We start from the raw sequence: 16,299 nt of genomic DNA, 5'->3' as shown, positions 1-16,299 counted from the left end.
TGCGTTATTTGTTGTAACAGAGGCTGATGTTTCTGGCCCCAAATCGTAATGGGACTGCAAACTGAAGAGAGTTGTAGGGAACAAGGTACAGAGAAGGGACTTTGTTGGAATTAAAATAATATGGTTGTCAGAACTGTCACTACAAAAGGTGTTCAAAGTTTCGACCACCACTTCAATTTAAAGGTTACAGCAGCGGCGAAAGGACCTGCGGACTCGTTGATACACTCCTGGCGTTTCCCTAATGCTCCAGGCAGCACCAAAAATTCGAGCAGCAAAATTCTCCTCTGATTGTACAGGTGTCGCATAGACTAGTTGTTTCATATGACCCCAGAAAAAGAAATCTAAGGGATTAAGGTCTGGTGAGCGAGGTGACCAAGACACTCGTCCTTCTCCGTTAATCCATTTGTTCGGAAAGAGAGCGTTGAGAAGATTTCGCATCTCCGCTGTGAAATGTGATTTAGCACCGTCGTGCATAAACCACATGTTTTGACGAACAGCCAGTGACAGAATCTCTAATAGTTCAGGCAGAACCTCTTCCAAAAATATGCTATACTCCCACCCGGTCAAGCCTTGTGGTAGTAGGTATGGTCCGAAGAGATAATTAACAACGATTTCTGCCCACGCATTCACAGAACAAAGTTCCTTATGGGCAATAGTTGATATTCCGTGTGGGTTTGCCTCAGATCACGCGGGGTGAATTAGCATGACGTTCGCGTAGCCACTGGACAAACTGATTAACGTGGAATTCTAACCACATGAGCTCCCGCCGGGAATCGAACCCGGGTCTTCCATGCAAAATTCGCATACGCTAACCGTTTAGCCACGAAGGGACTGAAAAAGGTACTGGAGAGAATGACAGATGAGTATGTACAATACGAAACACAAATAAACTAAACGACAGTAGCATTAGTAACAGATCGCCATTAAAAGCGATGTAAGCTCATCAATATGAGCAGATCAACAATCGGAGTTTCTTTATTTTCTGTTACCTATCGGCTTGTGTTGTACGTATTTTTACGACGTGACGTTTCCAGTGAATTCTCGAACAACGTTTTTACTAGTATTTTTGAGAAGATATGCGCAACCTCGCACAGTGATTATTACCTAATCCGCCATCTTTAATCTGCGTGTATAAGTACTGATCTGCCATGTAGTATTATTTGTAGGCAATGAGACATCTTTTACATGCTCTTATCCACTCAATTTACATCATAAAATGTCCGGGAATCCCTAACGCCCTGTGGGGAATCCCTTGCGCCGTCATTGTACAAATCTGAAAACTGCAAATTTGGATAGAGCAGGTTAGGATCCTTTGACGATACCATGCCGCATCACGTCTACGGTCAATAGTCTGTGAAATATTTAACTCTAAAATTTGTTTTCCCACGCTTTCGGCAGTCTATAACACGTAAACGACGCGGTTTTTGCCCTATGTTTATTGGAACTTTTTTGTTTGTTTTACTGTCAAGAATCACTCCTCTGCTTTTGTACAACGAATTTAGCACCATACTTTATATGAATTTGTTAAGGTAATTCTTCTTTTTCATTTATTTGTGTGCGAATACTTGTGGAACTACCAGCTTTCCAATTATATATCTATATCTATCTATCTATCTATCTATCTATCTATCTATCTATCTATCTATCTATCTATATATATATATATATATATATATATATATATATATATATATATATATATATATATATATATATATATATATATATATATATATATACTTGCCGAAGTAAAATACAGAAAAAAATCTTGATTTTAGAAACACCCAAGCTATCCAGGTTGAATTTCTTCTCTGCTTCTATGAATTTGCGCTTGAACGGGACTTGAACTCTGAACCAGGTTGTTATCAATTGTTTCTTTAGGTACTATTTCAGGAGCCAGTACCCAAGAGAGACGGTAGGTAGTAAATACTACTACTACTACTACTACTACTACTACTACTACTACTACTACTACTACTACTACTAATAATAATAATAATAATAATAATAATAATAATAATAATAATAATAATAAAGAGAGACACACATGTACCAATTAAAATCTCAACTATGATCTTCAGTAATTCGATAAATAGAAGTATTATATTATAGGATAGGTACGTTGTACTTCGTTACAGTTGAAATTTCATTATTGGACATCTAAATTGAATTTCAAAATTTTAATGATAATAATAACTTGTAAATAAACATTGTTATTTTTTTTATTAAATAATGCTTCATTTACTTTAATATTGTGCTGTCAACAAACCAAGTCCTACACTGCATCTGATAAAATATGATAGTCGTATATAATTGTGTTAACGTGTTTCTAGTACTGATTTGAAAGTAAAATGCTTCGTCAAACACGGAACTCTTGTTGCTTGTACGCGCTTTTGTCTTAATACTGTGTCTCTGCGCTTGTGTATATCTCTCGAAGGATTGTCCACTCATTTGTATACGGATGCTGAAGTGATAATATTGCTTTATGGCTCCGCATAGACTAATACCTGTTAATGATGGTCAGAGCCTGTCAATGAAGCCAACACAAAAGACGAGAAGGAAAGATGCACTTTCGTTGCAGGGCGAGAGAAAGGAAGCAAGTAACTCCTCTTTAAAATGGAAATCATATCACGCAGATGCCTTTGGACTTCCATACAAATGAATCATCTAATGAATTTCAGCTTTCTTCTTTTTTCTTTCTTATTATTTGCCTTGTTCTTCAAAGAAAACAAGCCTTTTTCGTGCATGTTTCTTAGTTTTTTTTTTTTATTTTGCTATTATTCATCTTTGGTACCACATTAGTTTGAATGAGTGTTTTTCTAATTCTCCTATACAGCACGTGAATTCTTGTATCACACTTATTTGACACATCAATCAGAAAATTGTCAGGGTACTGGTTAGCGTTCTTGATTCGAGAAATTTGGAGGTTCTGATCGACCATCGTAACTCAGATTTTCCAAAGACGTTTACAGCACCATCAAGAATTTTAGGATGATACCTTTAAATGTAGATCTCAACTGACTTTCTTCCACTTCTTTTTTCCATTATAATTGTTGACTAACCTTTGGCCAGCTAAGGGCTTTGCCCCCAGACCTACGCACCTTATATTTCAGCCTTTGCTTCCGTTCTTCGCACGGTAAAGACACGTTTGTTTGATTATTCCTTGTTAATATATAAGGAGTTTCAAAACAACATTGAGAACGTTCGGAAGATGATTCCTGACACCAAGATAAGACAAAAAGTATAGACCAACCTGGGTGCACAAATGCTTCCTTTCAGTGTTATAGGCTGCCAAAAAACTTCAAAAAGTGAATTTTAAAGGTCCATAGCTCCAAAACTACGAGACCAACCGCAGTCAGGTCAAGACTTTACTTAGGAATTAGTATGTGCTTCATACAAATATTCATGTTTCAGATTCCTGCGCTACTTCGGCAACAGTTTTTATAAAGATAGTTGATGAGTTGATTTTGAGTTTTACGTCCCGTTCAGCAGCGAGGCTATATGAGACGTGGACCTACTGATTAACGTGGAATCCGAACCACATGAGCTCCCATCGGGAATCGAACCCGGGTCTCCCATTTTTATAAAGATAGTTGATGAGTTCTTCAAATTATATGTCCGTGGCCAAACTATCTCTATAAAAATTGTTGCGGTGGTACCGGAGGATTCTGAAACTTGGGTATTTAGATAGGTCATAGGGCAGCAACAGTGCGATTTGGCATGGGGACAATGAGACTTTAGTAGGTTGTTGGAAGTATGGCGCACCAGATCAGCACACACAAGCCAATTATTTTCTGCAAATTCCGCGGAAAGGATCGATGAGTTCGGATGTGACGTTCAATGACATCCCAAAGATGTTTAACTGTGTTAAGATCGGGCGAGTTTGGAACCACAGTGCTCCTCGAACCACTGTAGCTTAACGTTGACCTCGCCACAGAAAGCGTTGTCCTGCTGAAATATGCCATTCACAGCTGGAAATATGACTGACATGAATGGGGGTATGTAATCTGCAATGACCTGCCGATAGCTAAGGACAATCATAGTTACCTCCACACGTACTACCGAGTCCAAAGTGACCATGTGAATTTACCTAAATCATAACGGAGTCACCACCAGACTGTTGTCGTCCTACTATACAGGTTTCGAACAGTTGTTTTCCTGAAAGACGATGAATTCTGACCTGGCCATCGATGTGGTGAAGGCAACATCATGATTCATTGGACTGTTTAGCATTATGCCACTGCTCTACGGTTCAATGACGAGAGTACTTGCCCATTCCAGTCGTTATCGATAATGCCGTGCGTTTAGTATTGGTATAGTCTAAAACGTCGGCTGCGGAGGCCCATGTATAAATCGGCAAGGTAAATTGTGTGTCCATATCTCATGCTTCGTCCACTATTAAAGTCTGTTAAAATCTGCTGTTACTTGTGTCACAGTTTTGGCCCTATCTTTTGTACGAACCTGGACAGTGCATAACGTTCAACATCTTTAATGAGATGTGGTTGTCTTTTGTAAGACCCCAACCATGGCAGCTCGCGAACACCCAATAAGTCACAGTGTTTGTGGGATGCTCGTTCCCTGTGTTTGGCTATCAAAATCTGGCTCCTGCCAAACTCTAATATGTCACTAGCATTTCCAATTCTATGCATAAGCATCACGCTGATTGATCGAGTGAGATCCACGTTGGCATCTGTGCCTCTTACGTCAACATAAGAACTTCGTTCAAGAATTAGAGAGTGGTCATAATACTGGTTTGGTCAGTATATTTATTATTTTTGGGGCTTATTGTGACTGACTACTACTAAAGAAAAGAAACAATTTTAGGCAATCTTATCATGCTAGGGTATACTATGGCGTGCGCAAATGGAAGTTTCGAGTTTTTTTTTTTATCATATCCCATAAATTCCTTGTACTTATAATAGTGTTCTCACATTGCAAAGTTTGAAAGCTCTACTTCCGACGGTGAATTTTATTTATTTAATAGCTGAAATATTGGTCTTTACACAAGGGGAACAGGTGTATAAAGAATAATTGAATCTCCTTTCCGCCATGGATGCGTGTTTCAATGAAATTGTAATGATAATAATTCATAATATACTCTTATTTTGTCATACATTTTGAAACACTCTAGCCACACAGAATACAAACTTTAATAGAAATAACATGATAAAAATGCATTTGACGTAGATACTATTTTCGAAATATTATTTTAGACGGTTATTTTTAATTTCTTGACCCTAAAAACTATGGACTAGATACTATTCCCGGTCATTTGGGTTATTTTATTTTTCACCCTTTCTCACCTGCTGTGCTGATGAAGGTTGAACGTGTACTTAAACAGCCTAGAGACCAGACACCCTATTAGTATTCACCTTATCAATTCCGAAAACTATGGATTTCATACTGTCAGAAAGTAAATAACTGAGTAGAATAAATAAAAGGTACAACCTTTTCGGGGTTGCCCCTGTCACAAAATAAGAAACTGATGTGAGTAGAATAAATAATGACATGAAACGCTTCGACATTGCCCCTGTAAATTAATGAGCCAGTTGACGTGCCCGTTATTCCCTGAGCTTGGGCTTAAATGCAATCGGTGAGTTGATTTTGAGTTTAACGTCCCGTTCAGCAGCGAGGCTATATGAGTCATGGACCTACTGATTAACGTGGAATCCGAACCACATGAGCTCTCACCGGGAATCGAACCCGGGCCTCCCACGCCAAAGGCGCGTACGCTAACCGCTTAGCCACAGAGGAGCTCTTAAATGCAATCGAGTTTGACACCCAACAGCTAAGAGACCCCCAAAACACAACAATCAACAATGGACCCCGATAAATTCGACAATAATTGCGGCCATCTTAGGCACATTATTTTTCACCTCTTCTTGCCCTCCATACCAAGGGAACTGGATTTTGTATCTGGTGTATGACTATTCATCTCAACGACCCATAAAGCTATGAATTTCAAACTAACATAAGTTGCTTTCGATTATCGTTTCATATCACTGCCTTCCAACCAATAGGAAAGCTAATAGGGGCTGAACGTGAACTTAAATGGTATCGAAAGTATTACTGGTCATCTTAACGATCTTAAGGATTAAGCACGAATATTGATCATTTACAGCTTTAAAATACCTAATTCTTTTTTCTAATTAAAAAAAAAAATCCGTTATTTTTCCGACATACTGCGTATATATACTGGGTGAACCTGAAAGATGTGACGAACTCCGAAAGGTGATTCATGACATCAAGAGAAGAGAAAAAGTCCTCTTGCATGCAGTCGATTTCCGCGTTCTGTACAAGTAACAAGGGTGCCAACTTGGAACTGACAATCAATTTCTGACAGTTGGAAAGGAACAGAAAGATATGTACAAAGTGCTGGAAATGATTCGTGACATCAAAACTAGTTAAATGTGGCTATGAACATCAGCAAAATGATACATTAGCCAGTTCCGCAGAGATAATTTGTGCACATCTTTCCGTTCCGTTCCAATTGTCAGGATTCGATTGACGATTCCAAGTTGGCACCTTTGCCACTCATACACGACGCGAAATTCGACAACATGGAAGAGGATTTGTTGTCTTCTTTTTGTGTCACAAATCACCTTCCGCAGTTTGTGTACCCTGTATTATACACACACACACACACACACACACACATATATATATATATATATATATATATATATATATATATATATATATATATATATATATATATATATATATATAATGGCGATGAACGAAATACTTTTAGTGTCATAAAAATAGTGTTTTTCAAATTTTGTCGATAACTGCACATACTGATTTGTTCTCAATAACTTCATTTTTATTTGTTCATTCCAGTGTGTATTGTCGGTTGATTCGTGTATCATATTTGTATATACAATATTGTACTTAAATAAAGAAGAAAAAACTAAAGTTTAAGATTTGGTCATATATATATATATATATATATATATATATATATATATATATATATATATATATATATTTGCACAGTGTACTGTCATCCTAGTCTTGCCATAATGGAAACCATGTCAGAGATATACTTCAATATGAGATTCATAGATCTTTAACTGAGAAGGTGGAACCTATTCTTGGGATACGGAATCGATTGCAAAAAGCAGCTTCTTGATAACTTTGACCATTTTCACTCTAAAGAAATAAATGTTGAAACCGTAAGGAATAGTAAATTTGAACCACTTCCGGTTTTAGGTGGTGCTGTAGATAGTCATATGTTATCTTAATACGCTGAATTATTAAAAAAAAAATGATTCTCGCTTTTTGTTCCCGTTTTCGTTTAATGCCGATAAACTTGAAACTGGTATTGAAACAAGAAGTAATAGTAAATTTGAACCACTTCAGGCTTTGGTAAGTGTTGTAGGTGTTGTAGATAATCATGATATGTTGTCTTTAGGCGGTGAATTGTGTATGAAAAGACGCTTCTTGCGTTTTATCCGTTATCGTTTTTGTTATATAACAGTAGACATTGAAACCGGAAATTGCTAATTTTATCTACTTCTGATTTGAATGGAAGGCTAACGGAGCACAGAAAACCAATTTTTGGGACCGTGTACCGATTACAGCAAAACGCATCTTGATAGTGTTTACCGCCTTTGTTCTACGAAAATCAGCATTGAAATCGGAAGAATAGTTAATTTGTACGACTTCTGGTTTTGGTAGAGTGTTGTGCGTAATCGTGATATGTTGTGTCGAGACTCTGAATTGTTTTTAAAAAAAAAATAACAAAATAGCATTTATCGGTATCGTTTACCATTCCCCTTCTATGGCTACAAACATTGAAACCGATATTGAAAGGGAAAGTAACAGTAAATCTGAACCACTTTTGATTTTGGTAGGGTATTGTAGATAGCCATTAGATGTTGCCTTGAGATGCTGAGTCATTTACAAAAAATATTTTTCGTTATCTGTTACCGTTTTCATTCTATGCCCATAAACGTTGAAACCGGAAATGACTAATTTGAGCCACTTTTAGTTTGAACAGAAGGTCAAGGGAGGAGATACTATATATTCTTTGGACTCTTAATCGATTGCAAGAAACCGCTTCTCAATATATCTTGCCATTTTTACTCTGATATCTGTCAACAGAGGGACGCATGGATAAAGCCGTCCTATGACACTTCTGACACTAATGCATAGCATAGTTTGTAAATCTAAAAACTCTGCTGATATTAAGACCCAACATTTCAAGGCTAAGCCTGCAATTATACTAAAAGCAATTGACAAGTACAACATAATGGCAACATTGTATATTTGAAGTTGTTTCTTCAAAGACGATAGCTACATAAGTTTATAACTGTTCTAACAAGTTAAGAAAAGCAAAAAAAAAAAAAATGTATACTGTTATGTCATTCCAATACAACAAGTTGCATGTATGAATATTCTTGGACCTATAGTAAAACACTTTAGAACTGCATGTAACCGTATGTCACCAGAATTACTCAAGATTATACATACTTAAATGCATAGTTATAGTGTTACACTGCGAACAATAACAGTTATCGTGTTGCTCAACAGTTGCATTGCTTAGGAATAAACACATGGAATCGGAATATATCTTGCTAGAATGCAGAGTCGTCTATCTGGAATTTTCCTGAGTTTTCTTCAGTCTTACACAATACCCTTCTATATGTCCTGACCTATATCTTCTCAGATACTTACAATTCTTTATTGTTAAGTTTCAATTGTGAAAGCGCTTCTGGTTATATCTGCAAAATTACTAAATAATTAAAACGACTACTTTTAAATAAATAAGAAAATAACAATAGAATTAAGATTGAACCGTTTATGATTTTTTGAAATAGATTCAGTTTTCTTTTTGTTGTAATTTTCAGTTGCTATCAGCGCAAACTCTACCTAAGACTATACTCAAAATTACATCATTATTCTTTAAGATTGAGGATCGGCGCCTTTGATAGTGCAAACAAACATTTTGAAACATTGGCTATAATTATTTATCGCGATCTTCTATAATTATTATCTGAAGTTGTGACAAGCTCTACTTATTATCAAGAGTTCGTTATCACTTACCCAAGAGAAAGTTTTTTTTTTTAATTCAATTAATTGTTTCCTTCTTGCTGGTAAAGTAATGTGTGATCTTCGTCTACAATTGACTTTGAATGCGATTCTCTCTCTCTTTCCCTCACGCACATACAGAAAACACTTTGCCTTTTTTTCTCTCACACAACTTTGGTAATTTAGTCGAATTCCATGTGCTCTGACTAGTGAGTGCTCCATATCTTAGGCCTCGAAATAATCTTTTTATCTTCAAGAAACTCTTTTGTATCGTATTTCCCATTTATAAAGCAATATTTCTCGCCTTCATAGACTTAAATAACAAGTATTTCGGTTTAGTTCTTTTTTTCTTTTTTTCTTTTTTTGGTAGAAGGATGACCAAACCCAAGAACTTGTGTTGAACAAATAAACAAAATGAGAATTAAACATATTGTTCAAAGTTCTTTTATTGCATATTCTTTCTCCATTTTTACAGAAATTACCTTAGAAACTGAAACTTTATACGAGGTGTTACAAAACAATATCGACAACTTTTTGGAGGTGATTCCTGACACCAAGATAAGACGAAAAATATAGACGAAGCCGGATGCAAAAATGCCTCCTTTCGGAGTTATAGGCTGCCGGAAACAAGAAAACAATGAATTTTTAAGGTTCATAACTTCAAAACTATGGGGCCGACCGTAGTCGGCTCAAGACTACTTAGATACTACGCTATCCAAAAATACATGTTTCAGAATCCTGAAGCACTCACACAACAAATTTTATATCGGGAGTTTGGCTACGGGCATGTAATTTGAAGTACTCACCAACTACATCTATAAAAAATGTCGCGAATGCACCACAGGACTCTGAAATACGGATATTTGAATAGTGCGTATACTAGTTCCTAAATCAATTCTTCACCCGACTGTGGTACACCATAGTATTGGAGCTATGGACCTTCAAAGTTCATTTTTTCATGTTTTCGGCAGCCTATAACTCCGAAAGGAAGCATTTGTGCACCCAGGTTGGTCTATAGTTTTCATCTTATTTTGGTGTCAGGAATCACCTCCCAAACGTTGCTGGTGTTGTTTTGAAATACCCTGTATATAGCTGGCCAACCCCAGTTTTCAGTGATGAAAATAATTTAAGCTATTATGTATATATTTGTGAAAGTTTATAGTAAACTCGTGATGTAGCTACCTATCACACGCACCCCCAGTTTTTATCTTCTAGATCTGTCATTGTGTGTCCGTCCGTTCAGGAGACAAAAAGTCTCAAAATCTACCTGACGAATCACCATTATTATGGCCAATATGTGGAGGGCCTAAGTTGGTGATCCTACTGGATCCCAAGATATGGATAACGAAAAATAGGCTCACCATGTTTATACATAATATACAGGGCGTCCACTTATCACGTAGCCAAAATCCACTGGTAAAATCCTCTACCTAAATAAAAATGCCCATATAGTCATTGGACGAAAACCGCGTTATTTCAAAGTTAAGAGATGCCGAAAACGAGGAAAGTGTAACTTAAGTTAGCTCGAAAACTATAAGTCATATTAAAGGCGGTTAAAGAAATATCACACGAAGAAGTACACTCTCTATCTAAATATTCATGTCCCAGAGTTAGATCATAAGAGCGCAATTAATTCTATTGAGGGAGCTGGGGTATCGCAACTCTGATTAAGGAAAAAAAAAGAAGACATGTTTTCATAGAAAATGTCTAATTATCGGCTTATGAAGCTGTTATGTCATGCACATGAGTATTATCATTTGTAAATTTCACTTTATCACTAATTTTAATATCTGCAATTATGCAACCACAGACAAAATATTTTAACATAAAAAAGGTAGTTTATAGCAGTTGTAACACTAAATACCATTTGATAACGGTTTTCTAAACAAGATAAATGTCACACGAACAAAATACGATAAATAAATAATTGGAGAGATACAGAAATTCGAAATGCTGTGAAAACGAACATCAGGGCAAATGATTCGAAAGACTATTTAGCGAAGAGCTAGTGTAGCACTGTACCTTCACTGACATCTCACTTTTTCTATCCAACATTAGATACAGTAGATATTGGTATTGGGGTACTGGAATAAATTAGTCGAGAATTTATTTTGGTGTCTAGTAGGTAAATTTGCGTTAGTTTTTTTTTTCGTTCATTGGTGTTCGTTGTGGATGTAAATATGATTAATGAAGGAAACAGAGGCTTTTCCATATCGATTAAGTTACCACTCACAAAAGTGTTTTCGCGGAAAATAATCTCTTTCTTCTATTACTTGCATATGTCATAAGTGGTAGGGATGTGGTTGTTATTCGCAAAACACTTGCCACACGGTCTCTGGGAAACATCTACCATTGCTAGTCTTTTTGTACTGGTATAAGGATCTTCTTTAATAATCTTAAGAATTCTCTCTCCTCGATTATGAGTCAAGACTGTCCGAGAGCGCCCAACAGAAAAATATGTAGCATACACATGCCGTATCGATAGCAGCAATAGTACTACGGTTGAGAATAACACGATTTGTAAATCATTCATGATATAGTCGTTGTGCTTTATGTCAGTTCCCATAAGCACGACCATATATAAAATGCATAGCTGCCATTTCATTAAATGTGTACGTCTAGATTTGAGTAATACTACACACGAGCATACAGCAAAACATCACGCACTGCACCACGTGTTCTATTCTACTGAACTGCCTACGAGAATTACAGCAAAGTCGAACACGCCTGCTAGAGGACGACCAGGTTCTAGATGCGTCTATTCAGATGAAACAAGTGCAGGCGTGTGCACTAAATATAAAAATACCAGGTTTGTTTACCAATTATGTTTACTATGTTTATGATCCCTATACATAAATTGCTTAATGTAATTTTGTCTTGTTACTAAGAGTTCAATGAGGTTTCGTAACCCGCACGTCATTTTTTTATCTCGAAAGAAATAGTGTACAATCGAATGGTCTTAACGTATTCAAAATGTGTCCATTTAAAGAAATAAAACGTTAGAAAACGAGACAATGGGACTTTCCTCTAAAGGTGTTAATTTGCATTCAAACCTAACCTATCCCTCACAAAAGTACCAATAGCTCGTATTCACCTCATTTCACTTATTTCCTTTCCTCTTATTTTCCTTTTCACAGATTTTTCCGTAATTATTCACTTTCTACATTGACTTAACTCCTGAACCGTAAGGGTAGAAACTGCGATATTAAATGTAAGCTTTCACTTCTTTCCATTTACACCCTTCTGGATTGTGTATACATACTCATGTAAGTAGAACCAACTATCACTTTAATACGCTATTTTCGTTTTCGTTTTTAAGAATTTTCCACGCTAGTTTTGCTCCTCACGTACGTCATACATTGTGAACATAAACGTATCATTCTTCTGAACTAAATATCCTACGCTCTTCGCTAAGTAGTTTTTCGAATTCTTTGCCCTGATCTCCGTTTTGATAGCATTCCTGATTTCAGTATCTCGGAAATCATTTGTTTATGATTTTTTATTTTTATCACGTATTTCTTGCTTAGAAGACCGCCATCAATTGATATTTAACTCTGGAACTTAATTTACGGATGTTATCAACCATTTTTGTTTGATGTTAAACTGTGTTACGTGTGGTTGCGTAATTTCAGATCTTAAAATTAGTGATAATATGAAATTTACAAATAATAGTACTCGTGTGCACAACATAACAGCTTAATAAACCAATAATTAGACATTTTCTATCAAAATATATCTTTTTCTTCTATCCGTACTTGAATCAGGGTTCGGATACCGAAGCTCCCTCTATAAAATTCATAGCGTCGGTACGATGAAACTCTGAAGCATGGATATTTAGATAGAGAGTGTACTAGTTCAAGTGATATTTCTTTAACCGCGTTTAATACGTCTTATAGTATTCTAGCTAGGTAGCCTCAAAGTTATACTTTCCTCGTTTTCGGCATCGTCTAACTTTGAAACAACGTGGTTTTCGCCCTATGTCCATGTAGGAATTTTTATTTGTTTAGGTGAGAGAATTTGAGCACTGGATTTTGACTACATAATAAATTAACAACCTGCATATATATATATATATATATATATATATATATATATATATATATATATATATATATATATATAGAGAGAGAGAGAGAGAGAGAGAGAGAGCGAGAGAGAGAGAGAGAGCAAAAATTCCGTTACCCCTTGTCGCATGTCCACATACTCATAGATGGTCGCATTGTATTAGCGTCTGATTATGACAGAAGACAACTTAAGGTAATGTGACTATTCTTTACTTTTTATTTCCGACTGTCTGTGTGTATATCGTCGTTTTCATAACGAAGTATGATTCTTCTCCATGTACGATGTGAAATTCTCCTCAATATTGCTGGCATGATGGCAGTAAATATACGTCGAAAAACATCCTTTTAGTACGTCACCTGTCTCGTAAAGTGTCGCAGCAGTCTTTATGTGTAGTGAATCCCCATAGTGCATTATCGCAAGATTACAGATTAGGACTTCGAGATGGCCACTCCAGAGGTGCAGGCACACGGACAGAACCACATCCAGTAAATTTAAAAGAAAATACCTGATTGAGATATTCTCTAACGATAAGAAACCTCCAACCTGCAAGAATAAGAAACAACAATTCACCAACATCTATGTGATACATAAGGGTAACGGGTCTATACGTGTATCAGCTCCTGGAACAATAAGCAACAATTATTTATTAAAATATCTGTAATGCAGAGGGTAGGGGGAGTATGTGATATGTCTGTTTCTTCCTCTTCCTCCCCCCCCCTCTCTCTCTCTCTCTCTCTCTCTCTCTCTCTATATATATATATATATATATATATATATATATATATATATATATATATATATATACACTTGGGGCGTTCAGAAATGATTAGCACTACAATTAATTTGTTTCCACAGGAACCATTTATTGAACAAAGGATTACAGTTTATTTTATTGGTATTCCCCGGCAATGTCTATGCACCTTTGCCACCGTTCTAGAAGCTTTCTTATTTGTGTAGAAAACCATTTTTAGGGGTATCTCTTTGCCACTGGCGGACAAATGCGTGGAGTCCATCATTTGAGTTGAACATTTTACCTGTTATGCCCTCTTTCATTGTGTCGAATAAAGCATAATCGCTAGGAGCCAAAACCGGCGAATATGGAGGACGCGGCAGTACACTAAACCTTAGTTCATGCACTGTGGCAATTGTCTGGCGACTGACATGTGGCAGCGCATTATCGTGTTGGAGAAGAACGCCACGGCCCCATTTTCCTTGTTGGCGTTGTTGGATGAGTCGGCGGAGTCTATGCAGTGAACTGCAGTAGCTCTCACTGTCGATGGACGTATTGGGAGGGAGCCATTCCACCAGCAGTATCCCTCCCTGATCCCTTTCTAATCCCCGTTTGTTTCCGCACGAATAGTCCCATCCTTGCCTTCTTGGGACGAGGGCTTGCAGCATGCCTCCTTTGCATGGACTGGCGTTTGTTTTCTCGAGTCTCGTAGAGGAACCAAGTTTCGTCGACGGTGACCAGACGCTCAAAGAACTCGCTTTGATTATCACTGTGCTGTTGCATCAACTGCTGGCAAATCTCCACACGCTTTTGTTTCTGTGCAACGGTGAGGTCATGAGGCACCCATTGTGCACACAGTCTTTGCAGCTTGAAATCCTCATGAATGATAGTGTAGAGGGAACCCCGTGACAGACATGTTTCTGTCTCTAGTTCATCAAACGTGATTCTCCTGTGCTCCATTATCAAATCATTCACTTGCGGGGCATTGTTTGGTCTGCGTGCAGTTGCAGGACGCCCAGTGATTTTGTTTTTTGCAGCATTGTCTTTGCCTCCTTTGAAATCGGATACCCAACGAAACACGGATCTGCGACTTGGTGCTGTGTCCCCACATACGGCTAATAATCTGTTGTGGATGTGTGAAGTATTCACTCCTTCCCTCCAGAAAAACCACACTGTCCACCGTTGCCCATGTGTGTCTGCTTTCATGCTGTCTTTTCGCTGTCCACCAGCGTCCTGGCACGTTGGCATAACTGCTGCTACCTACGGAAAGAAGGAAAACCATTTGGTGGGGCTTGATAGTACTATAGTCTATTTTAATGCATACATCAACAAACATTTCAAAGTGCTACTTGGCACCAGTTAGAGGGGGGAGTGCCAATCATTATTGAACGAACTATATATATATATATATATATATATATATATATATATATATATATATATATATATATATATATATATATATATATATATATAGGGTTTCCAAGGAGAAAAGAACAATACTTCGGAAAATGGTAGTATGGGTGATTCTAAGCAAAAAGTTCATATGAATATGCTCCGTAATCTTAACGGTTTGAGAGCTACAGGTTGTGAACCATTTTTTACTTCATGTTGCTTGTTGCTCATCCTGTCTTTATTCTACAGAGGTACGGCACAGGAGGTACGGATTTAAAAAGGAGAAGGAATGGCCTTTCCAACAGTAATATGTCAGTGTTGTCTTTGGTAGAGAAGTTATTGAGAATCGGTGTTGCCATCCTATTTCTTTAAATAATCTTAGCTTTCCCAAGGTAATCTATGAGGATCTCCCCCCCGCCCCCCCAAAAAAAAACGGACAGCATGGCCTTTCCCCCTTTGCCTTTTGGGAGGTAGGAAATGCCTATGATTTCTGGTCTCCGGATCATAATGATATATCCATGTTATATCCATGGTTACCAGACGCCCGAAAAGTATCTCTTCATCCTCGTCTAACAGCGTCAATATCTGTTGGGAAAAGTAACGCCGTGCTTGCTTCTGAAAAGGTGTCAGCAAACGAGGAACCTAGTGCGCAGATACCTTAGACATGTTTAGTTCGTCATGGATGACTTTCCTCACACTGCTATAACTGAGACCAGTATTATTCATAATCGTTTGGATGGTTGCTCGTCTGTCTTCGAGGATTAAACACTCAACTTTCTTCACAGTGAAGCATCGTCCGTCTGGGATGGTCTTCCAGGTCTTGGGTCGTCTGTCAGAAACATATGACCTTTTTGGAATTCCCTTTTACATTCTACAATGGTGTCATGACCAGAGATGGAGTGGGTCAGTGGAACGGTGGGTCAGTGGGTCAAGTGGGTCAAGTTTTCTGAGTGGGTCAGTGGGTCGTGAGTCCACAGCATGTGATCCACTGTGACCCACCACCCACCATGACCCACTGCGACCCACCGATTCAGTATTATCTACCGACTCACTCTGTTCACTGCATTGTAGAC

The 16,299-nt window shown here is 37.5% G+C and overlaps 1 protein-coding gene across 1 annotated transcript; it reads right to left on the bottom strand.

Moving 5' to 3' along the window:
- Positions 1-14,368: 14,368 nt before the first annotated feature.
- Positions 14,369-15,079, bottom strand: LOC145687365 (histone-lysine N-methyltransferase SETMAR-like). Its single transcript, XM_081760820.1, has one exon. It carries the CDS (start codon positions 15,077-15,079, stop codon positions 14,369-14,371), a length of 711 nt encoding a protein of 236 aa, XP_081616946.1.
- Positions 15,080-16,299: the final 1,220 nt, after the last annotated feature.

This window comes from Thermobia domestica, chromosome 6 (assembly GCF_964235325.1).
Source record: "Thermobia domestica chromosome 6, izTheDome1.hap1.1, whole genome shotgun sequence".
Taxonomy (NCBI): Eukaryota; Metazoa; Arthropoda; class Insecta; order Zygentoma; family Lepismatidae; genus Thermobia; species Thermobia domestica.
The sequence above is the reverse complement of the archived record's forward strand: the minus strand, read 5'-3'. Positions and strand labels throughout refer to the sequence as shown.